The 21,252-nt window shown below is 42.3% G+C and overlaps 1 protein-coding gene across 1 annotated transcript in view; it reads left to right on the forward strand.

Annotated features, from left to right (window-relative positions):
- Positions 1-12,134: 12,134 nt before the first annotated feature.
- The window catches only part of LOC130368083 (excitatory amino acid transporter 5-like), a 247,682-nt gene continuing 238,564 nt past the window's right edge, over positions 12,135-21,252 (forward strand). Inside the window, exon 1 of the mRNA XM_056571355.1 lies at positions 12,135-12,311. Coding sequence (XP_056427330.1) covers positions 12,135-12,311 — 177 coding nt within the window. The remainder of the gene's footprint in view (positions 12,312-21,252) is intronic.

Here is a 21,252-nt window from a genome sequence, read left to right on the forward strand (position 1 = left end):
TGGGAGTAGTAGTACACTTCTGACACCCGTTGCGATCCTCCTTTACAATGTATAGATGCGGGCGGGTGGCTGCTCTTCTATGGTCCTCTGCACTGCCGTATATATATACCTGGAGAAAAGCTGTAGATCGGGGGCTCATAGTAGGAGAAAAGCTGTAGATCGGGGAGCTCACTTCTGCTGCTGACTCCAGCAGCAGAAGTAGCATACTGGCAGTTTCAGGGTTCTGCAGGCACCCAGTGGCACAGTGCACTGGAATCCCCTGCAACTGGGACCACTGTACAGGTGCACGCACCCAGCCACGAGGACGCCGCTCGGTATCACTGCCGTTTGCCGACATCCACCCATGGCTCCAATACCGCATCATTACCATCATTGCCATCTATACGGCCGGACGCATCCCGTGCCACATCAGGAGGATACTGGGATACATTCATTGTGCGGACACTACCATCGAGCCGGCTGCCCAGCCGTGCCAGTCTACAGCACAGAACCCAGCCACAGCAGGGCTACCATACCGGGACCAACAAGATATAACTTATCTTTTTGTGGATCACTGCCCAACTTTCATCTGCAAATAGCAACATTTAATGTATCAATATCTAATGCATTAAATAAGAGGTTATTAACTATTCAAGAACTATTATTGAGCAACCAAGTGGCTGTTATATGAACAATTTTATTCAAATTTATTCACTTTATTCTATTGTATTTTATTATAATTTATATTCTATTGTATATGAGTAATATACTAGTCCACAGCATGGGCCCTGCTTGGACTATTTACACCATCTTGAGGTCTGTATCACATTTCAACAATCGTATATATACACCTATTCATATTTCCCGCAGAGAGCTGTGATTTGCCGGATGGTTCCAGCCAATCACAACTCTGTGGAAAATATGAATAGGTATATATTTACGTCAGTGCAGAGTACCATAGAAAAGCGGCATCCCGCAACTACACATTATACAGGAGGATCACAGCGGGTGTCAGGAGTGACACCCGATGTGATCTTTCCTTAATTGCAGGTACTACTGCTCCCAACCTGGAGCACACTCAGCTCCATGCTGGGACCTGTAGTACCTGCATTAATAGACAGATCGCAGCAGGTGTCATTTCTGACACCCGTTGCGATCTGTCTATTAATGCAGGTACTACAGCTCCCAGCATGGAGCTGAGTGTGCTCCATGTTGGGAGCAGTAGTACCTGCAGTAAAGGAAAGATCACAGCGGGTGTCACTCCTGACACCTTTTGCGATCTTCCTGATGTGAATTTCGGGACTCAGCTGTGCCCACGGCTACAGAGCCGGTAGAACAGCTGATGCTGAGTAGTAGATATACGTTGTATATCTACTGCCCAGCAAGAACTTATAGTGAGCCTGCAATGTGTATGCAGTATACACATTGCTAGCTCACTTAACCCCTTGCTGAGCTGTGCGCTATGCGCCAGCCCAGCAAAGAATGAGTTAACTTACACTGCTGGACAGTGTAGGTTAACCCTTTAAGCAGTATACAGAATATACAGCTATCTATAGATAGCTGTATATAGTGTATACAGAAAAAAAGATCCCCTAATCTCCCTCTCTCCCTGTCGGGTCCATGTAGCTCAGCCCCCTAGTGATGACGGAGCTACAGACGAAAACCAGGCTGGTAAGGGTGCAAAGCTTTGTTCACATTTTACATTTTGTATAATGTGAACAGACCCTTCTGCCAGTGTCTTCCCAGACAGGGAGACTCCAGCTGTTGCTAAACTACAACTCCCAGCATGCCCAGAAAGCCAAAGGCTTTGCAACAATTGGAGGCTCTCTGTTTGGGAATACATTGCATTTTGGGCGCTCTCCCCAGCAGAGAGTGCCCAAAACGTCCTAATCCATTTTTTGTGTTCCTTTTTTCTTCTCTTTTCAGATCCGTGTATGCAGAGGATTGTGGCAGATTCTGTGGATTAGGGCGATGAACTAGATTTTTTTTCTTTTATAAAATGGCTAACGAGGCCAATATAACATTTTTTTCAATTGAATTTTCAGGCTTAGTAGTGGAAGCCGTCATATTGATGGAATCCATTACTAAGCCGGTTTAGCATTAGCCCCAAAAACAGCTGGCCCTAACCCCCAAATATTACCCCGATACCCACCGCCACAGGGGTGCCAGGTACCAACAGGCCCAGAGCATCAATAATGGTGCACCTGGGCCTAGGTAGTAACAGGCTGGTCCTTGCCCAGCCTTGTAACATCAGGCTGTTGCTGCTTCATTGGTATCTGGCTGAGAATAAAAATATGGGGAACTGTATGTGTTTTTATTTATTTTTTGGCTCTCCTCAGCCTAAATAACACCAGCCTGTTACCGCCTTGGCTCAGAAGTGCCATTTTTGACACTCTGGGCCTGTTGGTACCGGCTCTTCCTGGCACCCCTGTGGCAGTGGGTACCAGGGTAATAATTGCGGGTTAGCGCTAGCTGTTTTTGAGGCTAATGCTAAGCCCGGCTTAGTAATGGATTCCATCAGTAAGACGGCTTCCACTACTAAGCCTGAAGATTCAATAAAAAAAACACAACACATTGGAAAAATTATTTTATTTTAAAAAACACTCCCCCCACAGCCCTCGTTAGCCATTTTATTAAAAGAAAAAAATCTAGTTCATGGCCGCAATCCACCGAATCCACCGTAATCCTCTGCATACACGCATCTGAAACGAGAAGAAAAAAAAGAAACCTTTAAAATTCCGTTAGGACATTTTTGGCGCTCTCCACTGGGGAGAGCGCCGAAAATGCAATCTCTTCCCAAACAGAGAGCCTCCAATTGTTGCTAAACTACAACTCCCAGCATGCCCAGATAGCCTTTGGCTGTCTGGGTATGCTGGGAGTTGTAGTTTAGCAACAGCTGGAGTATCCCTGTCTGGGAAGACAATGGCAGAAGGGTCTGTTCACATTATACAAAATGTAAAAGAGCCTCACACACTTACCAGCCTGGCTCCCGCATGTAGCTTCACCCCTAATGATGTCATCCCCAGTGGGCGGAGCTACACAGACCCGGCAGGGACAGGGAGAGAGGGCGGTAAGGGGATCTCCTCTACTGTATACACTATATACAGCTATCTATAGATAGCTGTATATTCTGTATGCCACCCAAAGGGGCTATAGGAGCAGGGAGTCCTGTCAGTCTGGTGAGGGGATTCCCGTCTCCTGTATAGTATACATGGGTACACTATGCACCCCTGTATACTATACGGCTGGGGGAGGTGAGTAGTGATGCTGTACATCACTCCTCATCTCCTTACACTCTGCGGACCGGGTGATCAGCATACAACCCACAGAGTGGTAACCTAAAGGATGTGAAAAAACTGCCACAGGGGACAAAACTGGCTGTTTCCACACACCTGAAAAATCACAGTTTTCCCTGGTGTTTTTGCTGGTGGGAAAAACCTCAGTGGAATCCCAGCCTCACTGTGTTCGTGTTTTAAAGATACACACAGTTAATAGCTGTGCTCACTCTGGGATCCAGGACGTGTGCGAATGTCGATGGGTTGGTCAGTCAGAGCCCTGATTTGAACCCAATCAAACATCTCCAAAGTGACCTGAAAATGGCTGTCCATTGACAGTCACCATGCAACCTGACAGAGCTTGAGAGGATCTGAAGAGAATGACAGAAATTCAGGTGCGAAAACCTTGTAGCCAAGAAGACTGGAGGGTGCAATCTCTGCCAAAGGTGTTTCAACTACTGTTCAAAAGGTCTGTATACTTCAATGTTTTACTGCAATATTTGTCTTTTTTTTTTCTTTTTAATTAATTAGCAAAGATTTGTAACATTCTGTTTTCATTATGTCATGATGGGGTATTGAGTGCAGATGATTTGGAAAAACATGATTTTTATTTAAGTACAAGGCCACAAAAAAAGTGAAAGGGCCTGAGGACTTTGAGAATGCATTGTTTCTACTAGGCAACCACTTACATTACAAAACGATACAAAACCCTACACGTTATTAGCCAGCCTGCATGGTGGGTCTGGGTTCATATTTTCTCATGGTTATGTCCTCTCCTTTTTTTCGCTTTCTTTTCTCCCTTTTTCTTCGTCTTCAAAGTGACAGATACCATTATGTGTTTGAAGGTGTTTTCTGGCCTAAGACTATTGATGACCTATACTGTGGATAGTTGATTGGCCAGACATAAACAGTGTACGGAAGCTGGAAGCCTCAGCTTGGTTCCATGGCTTATACATTGCACTGGGTAACTGCGGAGCAGCTCCCATTCGGCACCCTGCTGACCAACTATTGATGACCTATCTGGCCAGAATAAATGGCCCAATTAACCACCTACATTGAGATATTGACACACGTGCCTTGATATTATTATTTATTTTTAACCCTCAATATATTGTAAAATTTAGACACAAGGGCCAATAGAATCTATTTTATTTATTGTGGAGAATTTCCACAACATCTAAAGTTATTTTGTGCAAAAGTAATACAAAAAGTATATAAATTTGTTATTGCTGTAAATGTATCGACATGCAAAATAGTAACACACCAAAAAATTGCAGTTTTCCATTCGCACAATCAATATTGTGTCAAAATTCATGTAGTCCTCCTAGAGACAAATATTAACATATTAACACATCAAAGAGGTTTATTTAGCTAGAAATGCAATTGAATGTACATATTGATGTTTGTATAATTTTACATTAACAGGACTATGGTTCCCAAGTTCTTATCAGCTATAAATTACGCATACAATTACTAAAAAGCTGTTTCCAATTAGATAGAAAGGGTTATACTAACAGTAATTATTTAATGCCAATCTCCTTTAGTCAGCACAGCTTGTCAGGAAGAGAAAGATTTATCATAATCCTCCTGCCTTTGCTGATTTTTTTTGTAGAAGAGATTATAGACACCAAAACAAAGGAAGGCATGGATCTCTTTAGTGTATCTTTATATAATGTAACATTATATATATCCATCTGCAGCAGGCGTTAGATCTGTTATTCATTATATACTGAAAGCAAGCACAGTATCCTGACAGTAAGGATCAGGGAAACCTGTCAACTCAGTGTGGAACAGTATGAGCCTCTAGTACCTGGCATTAAGGTCACTGCACTTTGCCACTGCATGAGCCATGTGTAAAGTACAAATAAAACCATGGAGAATATTAGTGTATAGGAATCCTTTCCAGCACACACTGCATACGGAGATCTGCTATAGAGTAACAGTCACATCATTTATTATTATTAAAGGGTACCTCTAATCAAATAAACTTTTGATATATTTTAGATTAATGAATGTTGAATAACTTTCCAATAGCATGTTAATGAAAAATATGCTTCTTTCTATTGTATTTTTCCCGATCAGTCCTGTCAACAAGCATTTCTGACTCATGCTGGAGTCCTAAACACTCAGAGCTGCCAGCCTGCTTTGTTCACAGCCCAACAGGCTGTGAACAAAGCAGACTGGCAGCTCTTAGTGTTCTCCTTTGTGAACAAAGCAGACTGGCAGCTCGTAGTGTTTAGGACTCCAGCATGAGTCTGAAATGCTTGCTGCCAGGACTGGTAGGGAGACCCCTAGTGGTCTTTTCTTCAAAGTGGAAAATTAAATAGAAAGAAACATATTTTTTAATAACATGCAATTGTAAAGTTATTCTGCATACATTAATCTATAATATATCAAAAGTTTTTTTGATGATAGGTACTCTTTAAATGAAAATGTGTCTGCTAAAATAATGCATTCACACAATGTTTTGTTTATCATTAAAAAGCATGCAATAACTACATTTAAATGTGCCAGTTTTTAAGGGTAAGGCTTTCTTCACATCCTGTTTTTTGCACACAGTAGCTAAAGACGCCAATTTATATATATTTTTTTATATATGTCAAATCTTCGTGTTATAACTTTTTTTATATTGTAGGAAAACTCTACCCTGGAGTACTGCATACATATCTGTGGGTTTTTTTTGTCATTAACCCCTTAAGGACTCAGGGTTTTTCCGTTTTTAAACTTTCCTTTTTTCCTCCTTACCTTTTAAAAATCATAACCCTTTCAATTTTCCACCTAAAAATCCATATTATGGCTTATTTTTTGCGACACCAATTCTACTTTCCAGTGACATTAGTCATTTTACACAAAAATTCATGGCGAAATGGGAAAAAAAATCATTGCGCGACAAAATCGGAAAAAAAATGCCATTTTGTAACTTTTGGGGGCTTCCGTTTCTACGCAGTGCATATTTCGGTAAAAATGACACCTTGTCATTATTCTGTAGGTCCATACGGTTAAAATGATACCCTACTTATATAGGTTTGATTTTGTCGTACTTCTGGAAAAAATCATAACTACATGCAGGAAAATTTATAAGTTTAAAAATGTCATCTTCTGACCCCTATAACTTTTTTATTTTTCCATGTATGGGGCGGTATGAGGACTCATTTTTTGCACCGTGATCTCAAGTTTTTATTGGTATGATTTTTGTTTTGATCAGACTTTTTGATCACTTTTTATTCATTTTTTAATGGTATAAAAAGTGAACAAAATATGCTTTTTTTGACTTTGGAATTTTTTTACGTGTACGCCATTGACCGTGCGGTTTAATTAACGATATACTTTTATAGTTCGGACATTTACGCATGCGGCAATATCACATATGTTTATTTTTATTTACACTGTTTAATTTTTTTTATGGGAAAAGGTGGGTGATTCAAACTTTTATTAGGGAAGGGGTTAAATGACCTTCATTAACACTTTTTTTTTGCAGTGTTATAGGTCCCATAGGGACCTATAACACTGCACACACTGATCTCCTATGCTGATCACTGGCGTGTATTAACACGCCTGTGATCAGTGTTATCGGCGCTTGACTGCTCCTGCCTGAATCTCAGGCATGGAGCAGTCATTTGCCGATCTGACACCGAGGAGGCAGGTAAGGGCCCTCCCGGTGTCCTGTAAGCTCTTCGGGACGCCCCGATTTCAGTGCGGCGGTCCCGAACAGCCTGACTGACTAGCCTGCATACTTTCACTTTCGCTTTAGAAGCGGCGGTCAGCTTTGACCGCCGCTTCAAAAGGATTAATACCGCACATTGCCGCGATCGGCGATGTGTGGTATTAGCCGCGGGTCCTGGCCGTTGATGAGCGCCGGGACCTGCGTTGTTAAGGGGTTAAAGAGTACCTGTTACCAAAAAAACTTTTTATATTTTGTTAATCAATGTATTAGAAACAACTTTCTAATTACATGTGATTATCCAAAATGTATTTTTATATCTCTTTTTTTTTGTACTTTTAACCCCTCTCCGTTTTTGCATTTTTTTTCCTCACCACCTTCTAAAAATCATAACGCTTTAAATTTTGCACCCAAAATTCCATATTATGGCTTATTTTTTGCACCACCAATTTTACTTTGCTGTGACATTGGTCATTTTACCAAAATATCCACCGCGAATATCCACCACATGAAAAAAATTAATGTGCTAAAAAATTGAAGAAAAAATGGGTTCCGTTTCTACGCAGTGCATTTTTTTGTAAAAAATGACACCTTATCTTTATTCTGTAGGTCCATACGGTTAAAATGATACCCTACTTGATTTTGTTGTACTTCTAAAAAAAATATCATTACTACATGCAGGAAAAATTATACGTTTAAAATTATCATATTCTGACTCCTATAACTTTTAAATTTTTCTGCACATGGGCCGGTATGAGGGCTAATTTTTTGCGCCATGATCTGAAGTTTTTATTGATACTATTTTTATATTAATCAGACTTTTTGATAGTTTTTTATTCATTTTTTCATGATATAAAAAGTTACCAAAAATATGCTATTTTGAACTTTGGAATTTTTTGGCACATGCGTCATTGACCGTGCGGTTTAATTACCGTATTTATCGGGGTATACCACGCACCGGCCTATAACACGCACCCTCATTTTACCAAGGATATTTGGGTAAAAAAAGTTTTTTACCCAAATATCCATGGTAAAATGAGGGTGCGTGTGTGCGAGTGTATACCCCGATATACCCCCAGGAAAGGCAGGGGGAGAGAGGCCGTCGCTGCCCGCTTCTCTCCCCCTACCTTTCCTGGGGTCTAGAGCGCTGCTGTCGGCCCTTCTCACCCCCTGGTTATCGGCGCCGCTGCCCGTTCTGTCCCCCTGACTATCGGTGCCGGCGCCGATAGCCAGGGGGAGAGAAGCGTCGCCGACAGCCAGGGGGAGAGAAGGGGCAGCGGCACCCATTGCCGGCGCCGCTGCCCCGTTGCCTCCCCCCATCCCCGGTGGCATAATTACCTGAGTCGGGTCCGCGCTGCTGCAGGCCTCCGGCTTGCGTCCCCAGCGTCGTTGCTATGCACGGCGCGGCGCACTGACGTCATGCGCCGCGCCGTTCAGCGCATAGCAACGACGCCGGGGACGCACGCCGGAGGCCTGCAGCAGCGCGGACCCGACTCAGGTAATTATGCCACCGGGGATGGGGGGAGGCAACGGGGCAGCGGCGCCGGCAATGGGTGCCGCTGCCCCTTCTCTCCCCCTGGCTGTCGGCGCTGCTTCTCTCCCCCTGGCTATCGGCGCCGGCACCGATAGTCAGGGGGACAGAACGGGCAGCGGCACCGATAACCAGGGGGTGAGAAGGACCGACAGCAGCGCTCTAGACCCCAGGAAAGGCAGGGGGAGAGAAGCGGGCAGCGACGGCCTCTCTCCCCCTGCCTTCCTGGGGGTGCATCGGCGTATAACACGCACACAGACTTTAGGCTAAAAATTTTAGCCTAAAAAGTGCGTGTTACACGCCGATAAAAACGGTAATAATATATTTTTATAGTTTGGACATTTCCACACGCGGTGATACCACATATGTTTATTTTTTTTATTTATTTACACAGTTTTCTTTTAAATGGGAAAAGGGGGGTGATTCTTACTTTTATTAGGGAAGGAGTTAAATGATCTTTATTAACTTTTTTCACACTTTTTAATTTTTTTTGCAGTGTCATAGCTCCCCTAGTGGCTATTACACTGCACACAATGATCTGCTACACAGATCATTGCTGTGCATTGACACGGCAAAGATCAGTGTTCTCGGCGGTCGATTGCTCAAGCCAAGATTTCAGGCTTGGAGCAATCAATCACCGATCAGACGCAACGGAGGCAGGTAAGGAGAGCTCCGGTAGCTTTCTAGCTGATCCGGACATCAAGATTTCCCGAGATTACTGAGCTACCGAGAAGCTTTCACTTTCATTTTTCAACTTTGAACGCCTCGTCTAAAGGGTTAATAACGTGCGGCGCAACGATCGGTGCTGCACGTAATTAGCCCAGTCCTGGCTTTCATTAGCCGACGGGACCGACCTTCAGTGACCCCGCATCATATACCGGGACCGGACGCAGGGCGGACAGTTACGCCCTGCGTCCTTAAGAGGTTGAAAAATGATCCCTACATGTCCCGGCGCATAGAGTTCGGACTCATGCTGGCCTGGCAGCATGAGTCCGAAATCTCTGTGCAGCCGGACACTGTAGAGCACAGCGCAGCTACCCATGTGTCAATCAGACAGGCTGGAGCAAGCGATGTGACCGCAGCACAGGTGTTCCTGACCTGGCCAGCCGCTTCATCAGGCTGCTCCTTGTTGCAAGGAGAGCTGGCGCGCGATGCCCAAATATCAGTGTAGCGCACGGCTGCAAAGAAGAGTATCGGGTCTGCCTCTCCTGAGTCTTATCAAGGTCTTCAGCAGGGAGCAGCAAGGTAATGGGCATATATAGGGTGGAAGAGGGTGGAAACTTTTCAAGATGGGTGGTGACCATGGCGGCCATTTTGAAGTCGGACATTTTGAATCCAACTTTTGTTTTTTCAATAGGAAGAGGGTTGTGTGACACATCAAACTTATTAGGAATTTCACAAGCTTGGTTTTAACATAACTTTATTCTTTCATGAGTTATTTACAAGTTGCTGACCACTTATAAAATGTGTTAAATGTGCTGCCCATTGTGTTGGATTGTCAATGCAACCCTCTTCTCCCACTCTTCACACACTGATAGCAACACCGCAGGAGAAATGCTAGCACAGGCTTCCAGTATCCGTAGTTTCAGGTACTGCACATCTTGTATCTTCACAGCATAGAAAATTGCCTTCAGATGACCCCAAAGATAAAAGTCTAAGGGGGTCAGATCGTGGACCTTGGGGGCCATTCAACTGGCCCACGATGACCAATCCACTTTCCAGGAAACTGTTCATCTAGGAATGCTCGGACCTGACACCCATAATGTGGTGGTGCACCATCTTGCTGGAAAAACTCAGGGAACGTGCCAGCTTCAGTGCATAAAGAGGGAAACACATCATCATGTAGCAATTTCGCATATCCAGTGGCCTTGAGGTTTCCATTGATGAAGAATGGCCCCACTATCTTTGTACCCCATATACCACTCCATACCATCAATTTTTGTGTTCCAACAGTCTTGGAGGGATCTATCCAATGTGGGTTAGTGTCAGACCAATAGTGGTGGTTTTGTTTGTTAACTTCACCATTCACATAAAAGTTTGCCTCATCACTGAACAAAATCTTCTGCGTAAACTGAGGGTCCTGTTCCAATTTTTGTTTTGCCCATTCTGCAACACCTGAAACTATGGATACTGGAATCCTGTGCCAGCATTTCTTCTGCGGTGTTGCTAGCAGTGTGTGAAGAGTGGGAGAAGAGGGTTGCATTGACAATCCAACACAATGGGCAGCACATTGAACACATTTTATAAGTGGTCAGAAACTTGTAAATAACTCATGAAAGAATAAAGTTACGTTAAAACCAAGCACTTCATTGTTTTCCTTGTGAAATTCCCAATAAGTTTGATGTGTCACATAGTTACATATAGTTAGTACGGGTGAAAAAAGACATACGTCCATCAAGTTCAACCAGGGTATTGAAGGGTAGGGGTGTGGCGCGATATTGGGGAAGGGATGGGATTTTATATTTCTTCATAAGCATTAATGTTATTTTGTTCCAGGAATGTATCTAACCCTGTTTTAAAACTGTTAATTTTTTCCTGCTGTGACCAGTTCCTGAGGTAGACTGTTCCATAAGTTCACAGTTCTGATGGTAAAGAAGGTGTGTCGCCCCTTGAGACTAAACCTTTTCTTCTCCGTCTTTGAAAAAACAACTCCCTGTCTGTCTCCAGGTTGGTGTGGTTTTGCAGTTCATTTCCATTGAAATAATTGTAGCCAAGTTGTAATACCACACCCAACCTCCGCGTGGATCCTTTGTGTGCAATAAATGTACCCATATATACTTCTTGTGGCAGCGCGGTTCATCTCCCTTTCTTGGATCTCCTTTTATCTACACCCAACCTGGAGACAGATGTGGAGCTGTTTTTGAATGAAATTGTTCTTTGTTTATTTTCCCATACAGTTTTTATTGTCAAACTCAGACTTATCTGTCAGCTCATAAAGGATTTTCATTCTGAAATGATTCTGTAAGGTTAATGTTAAATATCTGCTTGGTTGTGTCTCTTCAGATGTTCTGTCATATCATGCCTGAAGAAGGAGTCTTTGTACTTTAAAAGCTTTGAAAGGTAAAAAATTTTTGGCCACAAAAAATATCATATCCATAAATTTTTTTGGGTAAAAGCCATACATTTTAGTTTCAACTTGCTAATGTTGTACCAAATCTTTATCTATTTTTTAAAATACAGCTAACAGTTGGAACCAAAAAAGATATCTGGAGATACTGTACTGTAACTATAGACTGTAGGCATATGTAGGACAGATTTATTTCTGGTTACTCTATATAACTGTACTGAGAAATGTTGGCTGCACAACGTTCTTTTTATACGACAGGACATGTTTCTTTTAAATGGAAGACAATGCATACTGGCAGTATGCTTTTTATTTTTTGGCATCTGAAACAAATAAATGTGATGTGAACCCAGCATTAGATGTTATGGCCATGTCCGTTTCCTTTGCTTTTTATAATGCTCTTAAAATAGCTTTATCCAATTTGTGACCTGGCACTTTAAGCTGGGCTGGACATTTCCCTGTTGTCTGATCCTTTCTAAAGATCCACCGTAAGATTATGGATGTGTTCTTGGAGATGAAGAGAGTTTATAGGAAATGTAAGCCATTCATGTTTAGCAACACGTCTTTTGAATGACTATTCATTGAATGCAGATAATCTCATGCTTGGATACCTTCAGTGAAGAAATGTGGGAATGCCTCAAAGAATGTTTTCTTAGTGTCTTTACATGTTCGCGGTTAAACTTCTGTCGATGGGTAAAAACATTCTGGACACAAAATGGTTTGCTTACTCTTTCGGTTCTTTCTGTTGTAACGGGGTGCCTTATTGGATTTTTACTCAGAATACTGGAGCTCAGCGATTTGGTGAGTTGACTATGTTAAAGCTATCTTTGGAATGGCATTTATATAGATAAGACACATGTTTGAAAATAATCTTGATTTGATCCTTTTATGCTTTTACTGTATTTGTGTAGTTTACATAGCCTTTATATGTACTTAATTTTATAAAATTTTCAGTTTTTTTAGCCTATAAGGTCTAGTTATTCTAAATATGCAAAAATCATTTGGTTAGATATAATCTAATATGTTGCAAACTTTACCACAATCTGGCACTGCTTAAAAACCATTCCAGAATCTATCTCTACCATAACATTACATTTAGGTTGGGAACAGGTTTTTATTGCAATTATTCAATACAAAGCCAGAAATTAAATTATGTCTGCTATTTGCAATTTTCTGGCTTTGTATTTAGAAAATACAATAAAAAACCCAAATGTGTGAACACAACCTTAGGAATAATGATTAGTGATGGCGCTATTACTATGAGTACGATGAACAATCCAGATTGATCCAGAGGGATTGCAGAGGATTTGTTGCTTAGCATACAAGAGATTCAAAGATCACGTCATAAAGAGAGCAGCAATGTCTTCACTCCAGCAATGTCCCCATCTTCCTACGGGAGTTGAACTGTCACCTAGGAAAACATGATGATGGAGGAAACACTTAAATATAACAGATTTTGCCTTATGATGTGCTGCAGTGATTTTTCCCTTTCCAAAATAAGGATCCAGGATGAGAACAGTATGCACTTAAGCACTTTTCTTTTTTGGATTTCTGTTATAAAGTTTGAAATGAAATTAAACAAATTTGTCAAATAAAGTAAAGCTTGTGTGCACAAGGATATGGGGAAAGTATAGGTTCACAGAATTTAATAAAGGTTTGGAGAGGCAATTTTGGTCCCAATTGGGGATAAAATTTCTTCATCAACTTTATTATCAAGGGAAATTGGTCTGTTTTGAGGTGCTGGTGTTGGAGTTTAAGACATTTAGGATATTAGATCTGCTATATTGGGAGATATGTTGAATTTCGGGAGAAAGAATGATATTGTATTAAAAGTTGTGATGATTGGGAAATACTAGGAATACACCAAAAGGGAAATTTTTGTCCGAAACCGAAAACTCAGGCTGTGCTTGGCTGTTTATTCCTTTTCTTGGGGATGTGATGTTACCAAAACATAGAGAGGTAAGCCCTCCGACTACCTCCACAGTGGATCGCCCCCCCCCCCCCCCCCCCCTCAATCGCGCTGCCGGGGGGCGATCCACCCCACCGGACCACCAGGGACCATTTACATGTCCCTTTTAGATGCTGCTGTCAGCGGCGATCTAAAGGGTTAATAGATGGCCGCAGCCACATGTCGGCTATTATATGTGGTATGTTGGACGAGACATGTGAAGAATGTGATATGTTTATAATTAGAGAAGTGCGAAGTTACAGTGATTCGATTCGTCACGAACTTCTCGGCTCGGCAGTTGCTGACTTTAGCCTGCATAAATTAGTTCAGCTTTCAGGTGCTCCGGTGGGCTGGAGACTCTCTACTAGGACTGTATCCACCTTTTCCAGCCCACCGGAGCACTTGAAAGCTGAACTAATTTATGCAGACTAAAGTCAGCAACCGCCAAGTCGAGAAGTTCGTGACCAATCGAATCACTGTAACTTCATATATTTATAATCGTATTAAAAAATATCAGTATTTGTTAAAATTTTTTTTTTTTTAAGTGGAGGACATTAAGTATATAGTTTATCATATATATTAACACAATAATAGTAATAATAATAAATATCATATTGAAAATTATGAAAAATGCATACCAGTCATAGTAGAAGTGCTGCCTTGTGACTGATCACTAAACCCTTATAACACACACAAGGGTAGCCTTAGTTTATGACTGCTTTCATATAAGCATGTTACAGTTATATTTTTACGACATTTCCTAAGAATGGTATTTATGCAAATCTTAGCCTGACCACAGGTCTGGTGACCTGGACTGACATGGCTTTTGATGCGAATAATGCATTGGGATCAATATGATATGTTTGTTCCATTTATTCCAATGGAAATTAGTGCTGTATATTATAAAATGCTGATTTTTATTCTGATATGAAACTAAAATCATGACAAGGCATGGCAAGATGTGACGTGTCTCCTTGACATGGAATACATGTGCAAACTGTTTCAGGGACTGATCTGTATCCAAATCCATAGCATATGAAACTGTAAAACCACAACAGAAATCTCAGGATCTGCCTCAGATTTCAGCTGCAGAATAATCTCCAGATTCAAAACAGATCTATCTGGTTGTGTGAACATGCTATATTTAGGATATATTAGCAAAGGATTAGTGCTTTACATGGAAGGAGAAGGTAAGCGCTAACCTTTTAACAAAATATTTGGGGAGGGAAAATCATGGGAAATATAGACAGCGCAACACAAGCAGTGGGGGTGGCAGGGAGTAAGAGATGGCCATGATTTTTTTGATAATATTTCATTACCAATGGATTAATGATGATAGTTGTAGAGGGTTGTTACTGGGACTGGACTCTGCAACACCTGTCCCTCAACTCTGCCTGAACGCATTTCTTAATTGCATGTGCATTCTTAGGACGCACACACAGTTGTAAGCAACAGCTCCCTGTTCTGTCACAGGGGTCACAGATAGGATTTCTGATCATTTCTGCGCAGGTAGCTCTATAGGAAAGAAGAGGAACAATGTGGAAATTGAGCACCAAAATTTTTTTCTATGGGACTTTACTACTATATGGAGGCACAGTCAAGGGGTACAGGAAGGAGCCTCCTCAGGTTGTTCAATGCTGTGCAACAAGCTGACAAGACCATCCTAAGAACAGCTGGAACTCACTCTCATGCTGTAAGAACTTCATCTTTTGTTTTCTGAACTTGCCTTGCTAAACTCTTTCATATTTTTGTAACTGTATGTCATTTGTTTATTTTTATGCATAGCACTGTGATACCTTTTATCGGATTAATTAATCAGCTCTGGTCTTTGATCTGTAAATATAGGAGCTCACCTTTCTGAAGGCAGCTCTGGTGGAAACACGTTTATCTAAGGGTTAATTTGGTGAATTGCTGGGACTTGTAGTGGATACCCAGAGGTCTGGCGGCCTTAACCCTTGCACCATCACACTCTCTCTAGCGTCTTGGCTGGACCGATAGATAGGGTGTGATCGTGACAGACGCATATTGGATATATATAGGATATATATAGGCTCAACACTGAGGTTTCCACTTTGTTTTTTGTCCTGCATTTTTAGGGATTAAAAAAAAGCATGAAAAAACACCTGAAAAATCGCCAGTGCAATGTCCTGCATCTGGCGTTTTTTCTGGAATTTTTTCATTTATGTGGAAATAGCATTTTTGTCACCTTTTGGCGTTTTTTTTTTCTTTTGGTACCCAAAATTTGTTGGGTACCAAAAAAAAAAAGAAAAAAAAAGGATGCTACAGTGATGGAAAACATTTTATTAAACGAAATGTATATATTTTATAACCAACTTTTTATTATTTTTTAATAAAGTGTGTGTGTTTCACTTTTTTCTCTCTAATTTTTTACATTTTTTAGGTAGTACTACTGCTCCCAGTATGGAACAGACTGTTCCATGCTGGGAGTAGTAGTACCTGTAGTAATAGACAGATGGCCCCGGGTCTCAGTCCTGACACCCGATGCGATCGTCCATAATATAGCAGAGATGCAGAGCGGCTGTATACAGCGCTCACATCTCTGCACTATACTCCGGCCAGTGATGTCAATAGAACATCACTCATTCATATTTTCCGCCCAGAGCTGTGATTGGCTGGATGGTTGCAGCCAATCACAGCTCTCAGAGGGAAATATGAATGAGTAAGTGGCCAGAGTACAGGGCAGAGATGCGTGCGCTGTATAGCGACGCTCTACATCTCTGCAATAGACAGGACGATCACAGCAGGTGTCAGTAGTGGCATCCACTGTGATGTGTCCTTAAGCAGTCACTACTACTCCCAACATGGAGTACACTCTGCTTCATGCTGGGAGCTGTAGTATCTGCATTAATAGACAGATCGCAGCGAGTGTAACTTCTGACACCCGCCCCCCTGCAATCTGTCTATTAATGCAGGTACTACAGCTCCCAGCATGAGGAAGAGTGTGTTCCATGTTGGGAGCAGTATTACCTGCAGTTATGGAAAGATCACAGCGGGTATCACTCCTGACACCTGCTGCGATCCTCCTCTATAATGTATAGATGCGGCCTCTCTCCTATGGTCCCCTGCACGGCAGTATATATACACATGTTCCTATTTCTCACAGAGAGCTGTGATTGGCTGGAACCATCTGGCCAATCACAGCTCTGCGGGAAATATGAATATGTGTATATATACGTCAGGGCAGGGGACCATAGAAGAGCGCCCGCCGCATCTATACATTATACAGAAAGATCGCAGTGGGCGATCTGTCTATTAGTACAGGTAGTACAACTCCCATCATGGAACAGTGTGTTCCATGCTGGGAGTAGTAGTACTAACTAAAAGTGAAAAACACACACACAATACATTTTTATAATTGTCGGCTACATTTTTATTTCCCCGCACACATAAATTGATCCCTGTTTAAAAAGTAATAAAATGTTTTTTATAAAAATTATAAATTTTGTTAGATACAATTTTTTCCTTCACTACTGTATCTTTTTTTTTTTTTTTTTATGGTACCCTACTAAATTTATTCAAAACAGGTTTCTCCATCACTTTTTGGGATAGACTTTTTAACAATTATATTTTAATAATAATTAATATTTTCTGCTGCAGCTGCACATCTTATGTGCAGCATGCAGCAAGCTAGGTTTGACAATGGAAAAAGCTATTTTCACTGGTGAATCTAGCTTGCGGAGAAGAGGATGTATTGTGTGCGGCTTTAAAAGAAAAAAAAATGCTTCAAAAATCGCACATAAAGTTCCACAGCCTGTGCCTGCCAGAAGGTGTCCTGCTGACATGGGCTGTGTGGAGTATTTGTCATTCTGTGCGCTGGACACATGGAATGAGAAATGCCTTATATGCAGATCTCTGAGCTGGACACAGAAGGTAGACATTGGTATATCTACTGCTCAGCCAGAAAAGAGATGAGGAGGGATTTGCATCCCTCCTTAACACTTTGGGGACACTATCAAGCGATGTACATGTGCACCTGCCGAGGACTGAAGGGATTAAATAGCTATGATAAACATAGCTTAACCCTGTCTGTCCTTGTTCAATGTTCTGGAGGATTTTCCCTCCGCAGACGCTGCCGTCTATGGGGCCAGCAATGTCTGCGCGGTCCTAACGCCAACTGATTCAGACTGTGCTGGTCGGCACTGCCCGCACTCGGAATCTCCAGATGGATTTCGTCTGTAGTGTGAAGCCGGCCTAGGGGTATTTTTCCACACAGGTTTTTTGCTGGTATTTTTTTTAAAACTGCCAGTACAGTTTTTGACCCAAAGTCAGAAGTAGATCCAGTAGAAAGAAGTAGAAGTCCTTCCTTTATATTTTCCTTTTTTTTTTCAATACACTTGTGACTTTGGCTCAAAAACTGAAGTGACAATTCCCCAAAAAATGCCTCAAAAAACTTTGTGGAAACCTAGCCTAACAACAATCCTGCGCTGGCTCTCTCCTACACGAGTATTGTCACTGTATAGTGCAGACAAATATCTTTTTATAATAGGTCATGACTTTCTATGTTAGTATTATTTACACAGTTCTTCATATCCACCTAGTTAGGTTTTAACTAGCTATCCTTGTCACTGTGTAGTACAGACAAGTATCTTTTTCTCATAGGTCATGACCTTCTATATTAGTATCATTTACACAGTTCTTCATATCTACCTATCCTAGTTATCCTTTGTTACGTTATGCGCTCCGGCCGCACACGCTGGCTGTGAGCGCATGGTACCGTTACCTGCTGCTGCCGACGGGGCTGGGACTCGCATCGCGGAACGCGCACGCATGCGAGCTCTAGTCCATCACTCACCGAGTGTTTCTCCTGCCCCTGCCTCTGCCTCTCTGCTCCGACGCGCGTATCCCCGTCCCCTAGGGCGCGCGTTCCGGTAATTAACCTGTGGCTCATTGATAAATTCCTCCACCCTCCTCACTTCCCTGCCGGATCTTTGCTGCCTTGAGCCTGAGAGAAAGCATTCCTGTTATTGCCTTACTGTGTATCTGATCCTTTTGTGGTAGCCCTTGGGGGGTGTTGGTAGTGGGAGTATTGTTTCAGTAAATGAGGGGTTAATGTAAGCCCTATAGTTCATGATGCCAGGCTGAGGGCTAGTATGCTGAGGTAATTCTCTGGCCTATCGCCGCCCTTCCCAGTAACGATAGGTGCATGTAATAAAATGACTGAAGATCCACAAAGTAGTTGAACTTTAACTTGAAGAACTTTACTTAGATGCTTACGGTATATCCAATGAACAATAACAGTCTCAGGCAAACAGTCTCTATATATCTCAATGACTGACAATTGTTGCGGATCTTGAATGAAATTAAAGTCTCTGAATTTAGGGTAATTATTGAAGATCCGTCCGGATTTAGGGGATAGATAAGGTTTGGTGATCCTGCAGAGTGCTTAGGGATTGATACACTCGCGACCCTGAATATATCAGGCGTTGCCGCAAGGCTCAGGCCTAACTCACTGCGATAGACAGCTGTGCAGATCCTGCTCATTTGACAGCCCGGGAACAAGAGAGCGAACAAAGCCCGCCGCTCCCTTATATGGGCAGGGGCAGGGTGAATCTGATTGGTCCGAACATCCGTCATTCACTGTTGCACAGTGTGATGGGATTGACTACGTCACAGGGACCTCCAAAGGTCCTTAAGCAGAAATACCATAGAATTCACCTGACCACGTGACCCGCAGGTCCTGCTACACTATAGACAGGTAATTAACTATTTATAGACACTGATATCATATTTACATGCTTCCTAAATAAACTATTAGCGCAATAACTATCTGGATGAGAGGTGACCAGGGGTGAACTAGACAATGGGGACCTTGACGTCCTAGGGACTCTGGCTAAGGGGACCCACACACGCAGGTATCGGGATAGGATACGGTACCGGGACACCACACTTTGCTCCGTGACCTGACCTTGCTCCTTGCTGCCTGCCTACTGACCATTTGCTACGTTCTTGACTACGCTACTGTGCAGCGTGCCCTGACCGTCTGCTATCCTGATTACGAGCTGCCTTATCCCTCCTGTGCCTCGCATCTCCTCAGCCATCTGTGTGGTCGAGCCATACCAGAGGTAGTGACCTGGGTGCCGCCTGCCGCAGTAAGTCCATCCCGCTTTACGGCGGGCTCTGGTGAAAACCAGCGGCACCTTAGACTCCGCTCTCTGGTACAGTCCGAGTCATCTGCCACACAGGTCCAGCGGATCCACATCCACAGGGGTTCCTGTCTTCTGACACGTGAGTGTTACATACATCCTTTTACATGTTGCATTTTGTTCTGTCCTGTCTCCTTTAATTTATCTGGTGCCTCTGTGCACTATGATCCTTTCTTATGGTACAATGGGTATTTCAGACTTGTTTACCCCAGATCTGCATGTTGACGTAACCTTGTCGCAGCTAGAGCCAGAAGCGTTTCTTTCAGTTGCAGTGGTTAATACTGCAAGTTAAAGTGCTTTCTCTTGTGAGTAACTCTATGGTTATGTAAATGGTATAGATGTCTTGGTGTATAAGGATTTCTTCATGTCCTTTAGCACTACGAGTCATTATTTTATCTCATGCTGTATATGGTGGATTCTTTGACATCCTGTACACATTTGTGTTATTTCTGTAATTTATTTGTTTTAGTATGGATGTGTACATTGTACCAAAGTAGTACTGTAATTAACCCATGCTGATTGGTGTAGTCCAGAATCCAAAGCGAAGTCAGCACTCGAGAGTCCCAACAGAAATGCAGGTGTCCAAACAGTGTGCCAATGCTGCGAAGGCACAGCACAAATGATGGTGTTCAGGGTGAAGAAAGTGGCTCCATTTTTATTGCACCAATAAATATTACATGCAATGTTTCAGCCTAATGGCCTTTCTCAAAGTTTCGGCCTGATGGCCTTTCTCATGCTTGAGAAAGGCCATCAGGCCGAAACGGTGCATGTAATATGTATTGGTTCAATAAAAATGGAGCCACTTTCTTCACCCTGAACACCATCATTTGTGCTGTGTCTTCACTTGCAATGGAGTCTGATTGGTGTAGTGATAGTGGCATAATTTTTCCTTCATCATGTAAGTCTGTTTGCTTTACTGGTATATTCCATAAGCACATTTGAGGAAGGGGTGTTTTACACAGAGAAACACCTTATGTATGTGGCTCAACATCATTCAAAATAAAGACATAATTTTAAGCATAAGTACTACTACTGCAATTTTCTTGAAGAGTCTTGCGCCAGATTTTTCTATCATATTTCCTCTATCCCTGTGTTCTGTATGATCAAGTATCTAAGGCAGGCACCTAGAGGCTGCACTGTTGATTATATTACAGAAAGGCATTACAAAAATGTATTGTATCTTTCCTACACAATGCCAACAGGTGAACAGCCACCCGAATGTGTTCTCTGCACTCTATTTTTCTTTGCATTTAATTAAACAAATTACTCTATGAGGAGCACTGCTGTGCTTTTTTGTATAGATTCATAGATCACTTGCACTGCTTATGACATTTCAACATACTGAAACCATTACTGGCCTCAGTGTGTGATCAGAACACCATCAGCAGAGCAAGGAGAGCACATCACCAGAAGTTAACATTGGAACCGGGGCAGACCAGACCAGCAGAACTGGACTCAGTAAGGGGAGTTTAGGGTATCTTCTTATTTTATACCCATAGCAGGTTTTTTCCATGTCAGAAAAACCATTTAAAGGGGTTGTGCACTGCCCTGCAGTTCGGAGCTCCGCTCACAGCGTCCGGAAGTTCATTACTCCGAACGCTGTGTGCGGGCTTCCGTGTTCGCGGCCGCC

This window comes from Hyla sarda, chromosome 1 (assembly GCF_029499605.1).
Source record: "Hyla sarda isolate aHylSar1 chromosome 1, aHylSar1.hap1, whole genome shotgun sequence".
Taxonomy (NCBI): Eukaryota; Metazoa; Chordata; class Amphibia; order Anura; family Hylidae; genus Hyla; species Hyla sarda.